General features: G+C 38.2%; 1 protein-coding gene across 1 annotated transcript; it reads right to left on the bottom strand.

The window, feature by feature from the left end:
* Positions 1–1,429: 1,429 nt before the first annotated feature.
* LOC128511016 (MAD2L1-binding protein-like) lies at positions 1,430–3,711 on the bottom strand. Its single transcript, XM_053483623.1, has 3 exons — positions 3,701–3,711; positions 2,080–2,303; positions 1,430–1,960 (listed from the first exon to the last, which is right to left on the bottom strand). Exons 2-3 carry the CDS (start codon positions 2,290–2,292, stop codon positions 1,430–1,432), a joined length of 744 nt encoding a protein of 247 aa, XP_053339598.1. The 5' UTR covers positions 2,293–2,303; positions 3,701–3,711.
* Positions 3,712–12,638: the final 8,927 nt, after the last annotated feature.

Below are 12,638 nucleotides of genomic sequence, written 5' to 3'. Positions count from 1 at the left end.
CTGGATTTTGATAGTGTGAATTATTTTTTTTTTCCCCATTGCGGTCAAAATGACCGGTGCTCTGCGCTTCTAGTGTTAAACAAGGAGGTATTTAGCTGATAAGAAGTACAACTTAGAATAACATAGGTGTAAGATACTCAACCTTACAAAATTTTATTTCTTTGTATTAATAAGTTAGGTATTCTGTTACACTCTGTTCTGAGTGTTCTGCTGTACAGAAAGACAGGCAGACATGTACATGGGCTTCAACCTGAAATAATATATTACTGATTACATTAAAGCTGATTAGCTTATTTTTAGCTTTAACCTTTTAACAACGTCTAAACACTTCATCCATCAACAACGGGTACTGACTCTACTGATGGGTAGTTTCCTATATTCTTTTAAATTGATTTAGTGTGAAAGTGAATGTCGATAATGAAGCATCTGTCAAAAAAAGTCTAAAGCTTTACTGAGAATGAGTTTTAATATGCATTTAAATAAATACCATTTACAAGGCCTTTCCTAAAATAGACGATGTCTGGAGGGGACCATATGCTGCTCTAAAACCTTTAAATACCTTTTAGCATTCATAGTGGCTTCCAATACATGCAAGCTGGTCATTCCATATAAACTTATGCAACCCTCCCCCCTCCCCTTACAATCAGAGATGCTGGCTTTTGAACTGAATGCTGATAACACAACAGTTAGCATCTGCATATGGCACAGAGGATTGTGTTTAACGACAGTGGTTTCTGGAAGTATTTCTGTGCCCATTTAGTAATGTCAATGATACAATCGTGCCGATGATGCAGTATTGTCTGAGAGCCCGAAGACCAACAAAGGTCTTCGGCCATGTGATTTATCCAGTTTCTCTGAATTTTTTTATAATGTTATGGACTGTAAATTATGAGATTTGCAAAGCCTTTGCAATTTGACATTGAGGAACGTTGTTTTTAAAGTATTTTACAAATTCTTTTTGCAGAATTTGGGCTGTTGAAGATGCTAATTATTACTAAACTGATTTTTTTCCAAACAGAGCAGGATCAAAATAACCACTTTTGGATTTTTTTTTTTTTAAACATAAAATTTTAGCTTTTTTTCTGAAGAGAAAAAAAATAAGAGGGCAAAGTTTCTACATTTAGTTATCTAAATATTCTACATTATCTGTTTAGTGGCATTCTCTTTTATTAGAATTCATCTTGGAATTTTCTTGGTGGGCCCATCTTGTGAGAAAACCAGCAGCTGGTCCTGAGATGCATGGAATCGTTTTGATGCCATGGAATAATAATAAACAAAAATGACAGTTTTTTTTCTATTGTTATAACAGGATGGGTGTTAAATGAACAAAATATTATCACGTAGTAACATTTTAACATTTTTTGTAAAAAAATAAAAATAAAATAAAAAAAATAATAATTTACATTTTAATTCTGTCTTTATTGCTGTATCACTTAAGAAAACCCCTAATACTCACAGGTGTTTGTAACCATATATAATCATCAGAGTTTGTAGTGTCAGGCTTTCTCTGGCCACTTACAATCCCACCACTGGCCAATGCTATCACCTTTCTATTTACCTTAGTGGAAAACCTGAAATCAACTTTAGGCTTAAACCATTCCACCCCACAGTCCCGATGAGCGAGCGCCATGACCGTGGTGCCCATAAGGCGCATTGGCTTAATGTTCGAAAAAAAATCCTCCATAAAAAGTGTGCGAAACAGCTGCCTCAAACAGTCGGAAGTTTTCAAACTTCTGTCACAGCCTTTCAGCACCAAACCCTCCATGTTGACCTCATATATCTCTGTAGGAAGAACTCCAGAGCCTCTGAGGATGAAGAGAACACGAGGGACGTAGCTGAGGGAGAAGAGCTCCTCCAGTTGACCAAGCACCTCGTCCAGGTCTAGCAGTGACCGCTGGCACCGCTGCCACATGGTGTCTCCTGATGACGTGATGGGTTTCATAACAGCTCCTCCCTCCAGCTGTGGGCAAAGAATAGTAGTCATGGCCGTAATATTTATATATAATAATTGAACAAACTTATTTAACATTACTGTCTGGCTTATTCTCTTTAAGTCTTTGTGTTCCGCCTTTCTCTCACCTGTGTGGTTGCAAGCTGCTGGTTTAGGAAGACGACTATCTCGTCATAGGGCATGGGCAGCTGTTGTCTCTGGTACAGGACACACTTTAGTAGCTCACAGATGAATTCGTTACATGCATAGTGCATCACGGTCCCAGCAAATACCACATTCAAGCGGCCGTCCTGCAGGGATCTGCTTTCCATCCTCTCCTCAACAGACTCGTGCTCTCCCATGAGGTGAAAACCTTTAAGTCACAAATATATTTTAGGAAGAAAAGCATTTAATCCTTTTTATCCTGATTATTTTTTAATCATAAATTTTATTTTAATTAATAAATGTGAATATCATAATCTAGGACAGGGCTTCTTAATTTTCAAAGGTCTGAAACTGATTTCTATTTAAGAAAAGAAAATGACTGTTTCTTTTTTCATGCTTATAAATTATGAGCAATGTACATTCACGTTTAAGATCTGAGACACAATGCATTCAAACCTAGTGAAAAAAATGTTTTTTACCTTCATGCCTGAATAAATTGCCCAAACAAACTGACCTTAAAGAACAACACACAAGACATCGCACTATAGGGGCCTATTTATGTCCTGTATAACAATACGCAGAGAGACAGAAAAAAAAAACACTTTCCCCAAGCAGCGTGGTGTGGCATCTGCCGAGGAAGTTGGATGAATTTAATGGATTTTCAGCATCTAAAATCCATTGTATTAAGTTCTAGTGCTAAATTTATTTGTAAACAAGAAAGTAAATAATGACATGCTGGGGTCCTGTTGATCTATTAAGCACAAAGAAAACACAGAATTTCACCAGCTAAGCCAAGATGCACTTGCGGCATCCTGAAAAATACAGTTTTATCTCAATGTGGTGTGGATGTGCATGAAAAACATGAGTGTCGCGAGTATCCATTTAAAATAACAAAAGTGAGCATGCAAAAGATGTAAACAGTTTCTGAGACAGGAGCAATACTCTAACTCTGAGACACTGACCATTTCTTTACACATTTGGATTTTACTGCGTACAGGACATAATGTACACAGACAGAAGAAGCTGTCTCGCTTTTCTGTGCCTGAAGGACGGAACATGAAAGTCTGCTGGTCGTTAGCTAACTCGCTAATGTTAAAGGGGTGTCTGTTAACCGACCTTATCTCATCTACAGATAGACTACAAAACTAACGATTTATTAAAAAGCATAACATGGATTAACACTAATTTCTTTCGTATTAGGTTTAGAGCCACAGCAGAAATTTGTAGATTATGCTTGAGACACATTTAATGTTATTGTCAGCATTTGTTCAGCTAGGTGACAATATTTAAAAATAAACAAACAAATAAACAAATACTAAACATTAGATACTTAAACACAATAGTGTGCTAATGTTTCAGGCTAGTAAGCTTAGCTAATTTTTCTGCAGAGTGCATCTATATGACTTTAGTAAACCTTTAGAAACCTAGTTATTTGATTTAACTGAAGTAAAATCAAGCGCTAACAAGCCAAGAACATTATCTTAAACCATTAGCAGAATGTTTTATTTCTGCCCACTGTTTTCCACTACTTTTTATTTTCCTTATTAATTTCCTGTTTTAACGCTGTTTGTGCTAGAGCGCGCGCGAGAGAGACGGCAAACAAACCTCGGTAATTAACTCACGGGTGGTAATTAACTCCTCTCTCTGAGGCTCGTTTTCCTCCTGCTGGAGTCGCGAGGCGTCTCTCATCCTCCAGAAACTCATCTCTTCTGTAGTGTTGGAACAATAAAGTCTCTGTAGAAATAAATGATCAATGCTCACAGAGAAAATATCTGTTATAACAGTCGCAGAGTGAAATTGGTTTCACATAGCAGCTCGTCAGAGCGTTGGGACGCCATCGGTAAACAACTATCGTCACCATGGCGACCTGACGTCACTTCTCAGAGTGCCACGCCCTATTGACCGAATTAAGACTTGCTAGTATCACTTTAGTCATACATTCCAAAAACCAACTAAACAGTCTTTTTCTTAGTTTCTAATTAACATTATAATAAAACTTAACAAATTGTGAATGTCTCCTATATTTTGCATAAATACCGTTACTTAAAAACCTGAAGCGCTTCTTTTTCTTCTTCTTTGAGGGTTTTGGCGGCTGACAGTCATCCTATAGGTGCATTACTGCCACCTGCTGTAAAATCAGATTGGCAGGAACACAAAAAAAAAACTAATAAAAACTCTGCATTAGATTCTATCTAAACCAGTTTCGTTTAGATACTTTAATCAGACTACTATACATTTTCCAAGTAATTTTCCCTAGGATATTTTCTGGTTTTATTTCTAGATCAGCTTCTTTCGTGGTTCCTTTAAGATCCTGTTTCTCCTTGCCTTACTTATGGCGCTTTTCCACTGCATAGTACGGCACGGCACGGTTCAGTTCAGCTCACTTTTGGGGGGTTTTCCACTGGGAACAGTACCTGGTACCTGGTCCTTTTTTTAGTACCACCTCAGCCGAGGTTCCAAGCGCGCCGAACCGTTACCAAAACGTGACGTGTAAACTCTGCTGGTCACCGATTGGCCGGAAAAAATCGTCATTACTGCGTCACTGAACTTGCGACACGAGACACAACAGAACCACTAGTATTATTAGCAGAGCCAGCGAAGGATCGGACGCACTTTTTTGTACTGTATTAACTAAAAAAAATGGCTGTAGCCGAGGAGCGGATCCAGCGAGAGCTTGATGGGGCGACGTGGAATGAAAAAGTTTTTCAGGAGGTCGCTAAGCTCTTGGCTGCACACGGCTACCATCGGACTTACAAACAGTGTAGGGACAAGTAAAAAAAAATGAAGAGCGACTACAGAGGTATAAAGGACCACAACAGCCGGAGTGGTTCAAACAAGCGGTCGTGGAAGTGGTTCGACCAAATGGACGCAATCTATGGAGGCAGACCAATGAGCAAAGGAAGGGAGGGTGCCCTGGACTCGGCCACGCCATTGTTGTTGGAGAACACGATCGAGGATGGTACGTTGTGTTTTTATAAGAGGCCAAACAAGCGAGGGAGCAGGAAGCGGCCTTGAGGGCAGAGGAACACTCTCAGACGGCTGCTTTCAATCAAGCATTCCTCAATGTTATGGGGATGCTTGTCCAGGCAATGAGTGGCCGACGGGAAGAAAACTCTCTCGCTGACTAATGCCATAGGTGTTTTGTTTTTGTGTTTGTTTTTTAATAATGTTTGCACTACATGTCTGCACACTGTTAACAGTTTCTTCTGTTAACGTTAAAATTTTTGTTCTACTTGTCTGTGTCTGTTGTATGTCCGTTGTGCACTACGTACATGTGCACACTGTTTAAAGTTTACAGTTTATATTTTCACTATTTATATTTTTACTTTTTGCACTTTGTAGATTTTTAGTGTTTTTTGGTCATATTGTTAACTGTAAAATTGTGCTGTGCTTCAATAAAAATCTGATCAGATACATGTAGCCCAAGACAATATTTAAGATTTATTATTGTATGAGCAGGTAAAGTACCTCCTGATAAAGACAAATGGTTAATGCCGCCACAATACAAACCAAAAAAAACAAGGAGTACATTGTAAAGTTTGAAACGGTGTTTAAAAAATTTATTGATAATACACTTTACAGAACATGCTACGTGAATAGTTAGCTACTCAAGTAACGCATCAGACCTGCACGGACATCCCTGCCCTCCTCCTCTACAGCCTGTGGCACTGCCACCACAGTCTCTGCTGCTGGGGGTAAATCCCAAGCATTCTCATAGGCCTCACCATGACTCTCACAAAGGTTATGTAAAGCACAACATGTCACCACCATGGACTTCACAAGGTTAACAGCACAGTCATTTCTTTTCATAATGCATCGCCATCTTCCTTTTAATCGACCAAAGGCATTTTTAACAACTACGCGTGCTCTGCAGATTTTCATGTTGTAGACCTGCTGTTCTGCTGTCAGGTGTCCAGTGTCAATGAATGGTTTTAAGAGCCAGTTCTGCAGGGGATAGGCAGAGTCTCCTAGAATGTAGTAGCCAGCATTCACCCCACCTATGTTTCTGGTGTTAGCTGGTATGTGGTTTCCACGGCTTGCCAACTCCCACAGTGTTGAAAGTCTCAAAACCCGAGCATCATGCAGGCTTCCAGGCAGTCCTGTAAAAAACATTCCAGAAAAGTCCCTTTCCATCCACAACACCTTGAAGGATGATGGAGTGCCAGCCTTTACGGTTGAAATAGTCACAGTGATATTCCTCTGGTGCTATGATGGGGATGTGTGATCCATCAATAGAACCAATACAGTGTGGGAGCCAGTGGCGGACTGGGACAATAATTCAGGCCGGGAATTTGACTCCACTCCCAGGCCACCTCTGCTGCTGCAGTCACCACCACCCTATTCATGTAATCTACTGGACTAATAAACTTGTAGGCTAACCCTATTATTGTAACAGGTAGACTACCAGATGCAATATAAATGAATAAAAAAATAGCCCTTAAATACTTACTAGGAATACACTATTTATACTACCAAACCAATGACAAATAGAAAATTGGCTTTTTAAAAGAGATAATAAGAGACACATTTACATGTTGAAGTATTTACATTTTATGTATTTTCAGTGCTCAACTCTAATATATCAAATGCATCAGAAACACAAACACAAATAAACTTAACAAATCCTATAACAGCGTAAGTAACAGATAACAATGTTTACTCAATTATGGCATTATGTGAAACAGACCAGTAAGAGTAAACAGTAAGTAATTAGCACGACTAGTACACCAGTAGGCATTTGAATTGGGTGATACTTAAAAAAAAAATCTTAATCCTTAGACTGTGGACAGGCAAAATAATCAAAAGAGATATAAAGGCTTTCACTGTCTCCTTAATCTTTCCCTGAATCCTTCTCTCTCTCACTCTGCACATCTAGTTGCTCTGCAATATGAAATAGGCGTGTTCAATAATCTGTATTTATAATTGTGCAGCCATCAGTTGTACAGTATGTCCCCAAAATCACAGTCCTACTACTGATCTTATAAATCATAAAAAAGCACATGTTGTTTAAAAAGTATAGCCTGCTGCCTGCATGTTTAGTTTTGCTTATCTTTAACTTTACCTGAAGGTCCCTGCTCTGACTCACACGCTGAACTGTCCACCACCTCTAGCTCAACAGCAGGAGCATTTACAGCACTAGTGCTACGGCTGCTTCCTTCGTCACCTTTTCAGACGAAACGAGACTTGACACAGCACAGCAGCACTTACATATTGTTGCTCGTTTGTTGGTTTAGTTTTATCGATTGTGATGATTTATGTAAGTGATTTGGATGAAAGTGTTCGTCTGCCAAATTATTATAAATATAATGTAGATGTAATCTTGACCGACCTGTTCCCTTACTGGCGAACATGGCTGGGATTTTGAAGCAGCTTGCTGCGTCTGCGGCCAGGGCTTTTTTTTTTTTTTTTACGCTGACTCTCTGCTCCTCCTTTGCGTTTACGCTCCATTTTTTAAACGATTTAGTCAGATATACCCTGTCTCTGGATATGGCCAGATATTAGGCAGTGCGTCGCTGACGTTGGGTCATGTGATGTGGGAGTGTAATTTTCCCTCCTGATCTTCTAATCTTCCCCTCCCTTTCCATTGCCTGATTCGTAGATTGAGAGATCCGTCAATTAATTCGTAGTTATACACCAGCCTATCACATGCCAGGCTGATCGTCTGCACAGCGGCAGCCGGCAGGCCAGAACGACCGTCAGGCCACCGGGAAATGTCCCAGTGCTCCCGATGGCCAGTCCGCCCCTGGTGGGAGCCCCCACCTGTTCTCAATGTAGGCAGCCATTTCTTTAAACTTTTCCTGATCTGGATAACGAATTAGCTCTGGGACCAACAGGGTTTCTGCTGCTGCACAGAACTCCTGAACACACCGACACACAGTTGTTATGCTTACACCAAAAAGATGTCCAACACTTCTGTACTCAGCACCTGTTGCAAGCTTCCACAGTGCGATGGCTATTCTTTTCTTTAAAGGTACACACACACGGAAGTTTGTGTCCCGTCGCTCCATCGCTGGACGCAGTTTGTTGCATAAGTGGATGAATGTTTCTTCAGACATTCTAAAGTTCTCCAGCCACTAAGTGTTTGTAAAACCGGGAACAATCACATCCCACCACTCTGAAGCACGGTTAAATGTCCAAACAGATGGTCTGTTCCGGCGACTTTTTTGCGAAATGTGGAAGATCTGTAATATACAGAATGTGCATTTTAATGTTACACTGGCAGTTAAGTTTATTATATGCTTAGCAACAGTGATAAAAGTTAGCTAGTGATGAGCTTTTTTTTAGATGCTTACGCTTGTGCGTCGCCGAGATAACAAGTTGTCGGTGTCTTCGTGTTGTTGTAAAAGTTCCCAAACTCGCTTGTCTTTTTTAGCTGTGTTTTCTTTGGCTGCCATCAGCCTCTTTTGAAACAAACTCCTTCGTCTTGCTGTTAAAAACATCCACATGCCGAGAATGAAGAACACCATTCCGTCCATATGCTCCATTGTTGTGTGTTTGTTGTGGCGCGTTTAGATGATGTCACGGCAGTAGAGGCGGCGCAACTATGACGACACGTGAATATTCACGGCCACTCTAATGCGGTACTAAACTGCAGTGGAAACGCAAACTGAGTCTAACTGAGCCATGCGGTGTCGTGCCGAGCCGTGCCGAGCCGAGTCGTACCACGCAGTGGAAAAGCGCCATTAGTGCACTTAATCAGTGCATGTGTTTCCATTTGTCTACACAATTCAGATTTTCCACTTGGGTCTTTGCCTGTTATAGTAAGATTATAGTTTAATTCTGTGCGCCCTATCCTTAACTGTGCTATAATGTTCTCATCTCTTCTTTTACTGCCCGATATTTTACCTTGTTTTTTCAGTTTATTTCCCTTTTTAATAACAAATGTAAAATTTTGTTTATCATATTGCCTAGGTTGTGCTGTAAAATGAAAATGTCACTCTATATTGCACAATCATGAGCCCTACTAATTTATTTAAACATAATAATGCAAAGAATGGCTAAAAATGCTCAGATTTTTAAGGACTAAATGCCCTGACAAACAGTGCCATCTGTGATTTTTTTTTTTTACTTCATCTTCCTCTTTACATGTGGATATATTGAGAGGTGGGTTAGTAGGTTGGAACTCTTAAATTGTAAAATTTATAGAAAATAAATAAATAAATTAATTAATTAATTTCAAGGTCATATGTATTTGTTGTTTGTTGTATGCAGTAGACCACCTCTGTGCTGGCGGGTAAATGCCGGTCCGCGCAGTGCTGTCTACCACCGCAAGTATATTTTAAACCTGACGGAAACACTGCAATGTGCAAATTAATTAAACTGCTTTACAATAGCACAAATAAAGTACAGAGTGCAGTTTCTCTCTTAATCAACTATGTGTTAAATGAATCAACTATGCATTACAGTACGTTTTGCATACAAATACAGGGTATATATGTTGGTTGGTGATGACTAAATTCTATGACAAAATTGTTTTTGTAATAGATAATTTTCTTCCTGTAAAAAAAAAAAAATTCAACCACACAATTGTATTATCTTACACCCAGGTTTCACTAGATGATCAACATATGGCTCATCTTTTAGAAATGTGTACACCTTAATGAATTTATTTAAATTAGACTGACAAATGGCAAAGATAATTTACATTCCCTTTCATTACTTTAAAAATGCTATTACCAATAAAAAACTAAAATGCAGTATATAGAATAAAAAAAATGCCATAACCAATAAAAAACTAAAATGCAGTATATAGAAAAAAATTATCAAGAAAAGCAATGAGGCATCAGCGTTCAGTGGTTTCTGTCTATATTCATCATATTCGTACTATTCATCCAGTCCTTTAGGTGGCGGTAGCGCACCACATACTTTGCCAGCCTCAGTTCAATTAAGTAGAAGAAAAAGCGAAAGGTGTTAAAATTATGAAAACGAAAAGAGTTATTGTCAACAAGAAGTCAAAATGTTGGTTAAAAAGGATTAAAACCACAGAGTCTGTGGCTAAAAACTATTGGGTATATTTTTTAGCTCAAAATTTCATATCTTAAGTTTGTTTCTAAAGTGCAAAAGGCATGCAATTTAGGTGGTCTTGCCGACTAGTTGTTATTAGCAACTCGTTATTAGCTAGCCATCGTTTGCTACCCGTCATTACCTAGCTATTATTAATGAGTTATCGTTAGCTACCTGACATTAGCTAGCTGAACTTTATAACAGATAAGCAGTTGAGCTGTTAAAAAAAAATCACGTAACATTGTTACAAAATTATTGGACTCATCCTAAGTTAACCACCACCAACGATGGTTTGAAACATTAATTTTTACCATCTCCTTTAATGGCAATAAAAAAAAAGTCCAATCCAAAATTATTCTATTTAAAAGTGAATGACAACAGAAACAAAATGATACTAAATTTATAACAATGTTTTTTAAAATAAAAGTTATAGCAAATTACTGCTTGAAAAATGCCACCTGTTCTTAGCTTACAGTTCGCAAAATTTTAGACGATATAGATATGTTTAACTCATCCAACAACTCCAAAACTTCGTAAGATTACAGATAAGCAATGTTATTACAATACTTTAATTAAATACATTTTAATAATTACTTTAAGTTGCACTTTGAAAATTCAGTAGCAACTACCAGTCAACAAAATATGTTGAGATTTTTTTGGTAGTAGTTTAATCATCACTATTTTTCTTAAAATATCACTTTGTTAATTTTATTACTCTTATCTACATTTCCTACAAAGATTTTTGGCTGCCGAACAGGTTAGAAGACGATAATAACAAATAAACTAATTACATTATGGCTGTAAGTACGGTTCATCATGATTCACCGCAAGTTTTGGCGCTGTGATTAGGTTTCCATCTTTTTTTTTTGTCTATATATTTTTTTTTTTGAGTTTTACAAATAATTTTTATTGAGTTTTACAAATAATTCCATACATAATACTAGACAGTACCAGTAATAAGAATTAAACTAAAGTATGAAGAATATCATCCACTCAGACATGACACTTTCTAAAAATATTTAGAAGTAGAATTACTTTCCCATATTTATATACAGACATACAAACGAAATAAATCAATAAATACAACTATAATAATAAAATAAAACTAAAATAAATAAAAGTTCAGGTGCACACAACAAACCTAAAATATTTGTATACCTTTTGCTCAAGAAATTGTATAAAAGGATTCCACACACTTTTAAACTCTGCTCCCATTCCCTTAACTATGTACTGTAAGTTAGTTTTTCTAGTGTCATACAATTTGTCATTTCCTTTATCCAAATATGTTTTGGAGGCATGTCCATTTTTTCCCAAGAAAGGACTATCATTCTTCTGGCCTGCAGAAATCCAAAATAAAGTACAAGTGACTGTTTTCGATTAACAATAAAGTCATGTGGATATTTACCTAAAATACACGGTTTTGCTTGGAAAGGCACTTTTACTCCAACAATTTCATATATAATCTAAACAATTATTTTCCAGTACTTTTTTTTTTTATTATTGAACAGTCCCATTCACAGTAAAGAAAAGTACCTTTTTCTGTGAAACATTTAATACATGTACAGTGCATCCGGAAAGAATTCACAGCACATTACTTTTTCCACATTTTGTTATGTCAGAGCCTTAATCTGAAATTTATTAAATTCATTTTTTTCACTAATCAGGCCTATATGGTAAAGTGGCCAGAGAGTCTCATCAGACATGAGAATTTTGTTTCTCATCCTTCAGGGACCTTTTGGCAAACTCCAGGCGGGCTGCCTTGTGCCTTTTATTAAGAAGTGGCTTCCGTCTGGCCACTCTACCATATAGGCCTGATTGGTGGATTGCTGCAGAGATGGTTGTCCTTCTGGCAGGTTCTCCTCTCTCCACAGAGTACCTCTGGAGCTCTGACAGAGTGACCATTGGGTTCTTGGTCACCTCTATGACTAAGGCCCTTCTCCTCCGATTGCTCAGTTTAGATGGCCGGCCAGCTCTAGGAAGAGCGTGCGACGCTTTTCTTCTGCAGATCGTTACATTATCACGTGACACGCGAGCAGTAGTGAGTCAAATAATTTCCTTACCATCCCTATGATCTAAAATCCTAAACGCAAGGATGACGCGTACGCGCGTGTGAGAGAGAGAAGGCGCCCGAACCCCTTAAGTCAGAACAATCAACCTTGATGACGTTATGAAAACAGAGTCATACCTTGAGGGGTCAGAAGGGCAACCTACATAACATTGAGCTTAATGTTATGGCTGATCACATTAGCTTAATGTGGATTAGAGATGCAGTGATGTGGAAATGTTTGCATAACTTTTGCATAAAATAAATGTGACGAGAGAGCTTTATATACTCCATTCAGGAAAGATGGGAGATGCAAACATTTGCACTTGACAATCCAGACAAGATTTGTCGATATTCTCATGAAGAAATATGGCCTGGTTTAGCTAGGACATTTTTGTATTTTCTTGTTTTTACACATGCACCTTACTCCTTGTGTGTATAAGTAGTGTGTTGCAGCCAGTCTCCATGGACCATGAACAGACTAAACCTCTCATG

This window comes from Clarias gariepinus, chromosome 23 (genome assembly GCF_024256425.1).
Source record: "Clarias gariepinus isolate MV-2021 ecotype Netherlands chromosome 23, CGAR_prim_01v2, whole genome shotgun sequence".
Taxonomy (NCBI): domain Eukaryota; kingdom Metazoa; phylum Chordata; class Actinopteri; order Siluriformes; family Clariidae; genus Clarias; species Clarias gariepinus.
Note: the sequence above shows the minus strand (reverse complement) of the source record. Positions and strands in the feature narration are given on the sequence as shown.

Bases quoted from the DNA above. Each gene is read 5' to 3' on its own strand.
- LOC128511016 (XM_053483623.1), bottom strand. From the start codon at position 2,292: ATGGGAGAGCACGAGTCTGTTGAGGAGAGGATGGAAAGCAGATCCCTG. The intron at 1,961-2,079 runs GTGAGAGAAAGG...CTTTGCCCACAG, and splicing joins AGCAGCTTGCAACCACACAG to CTGGAGGGAGGAGCTGTTAT.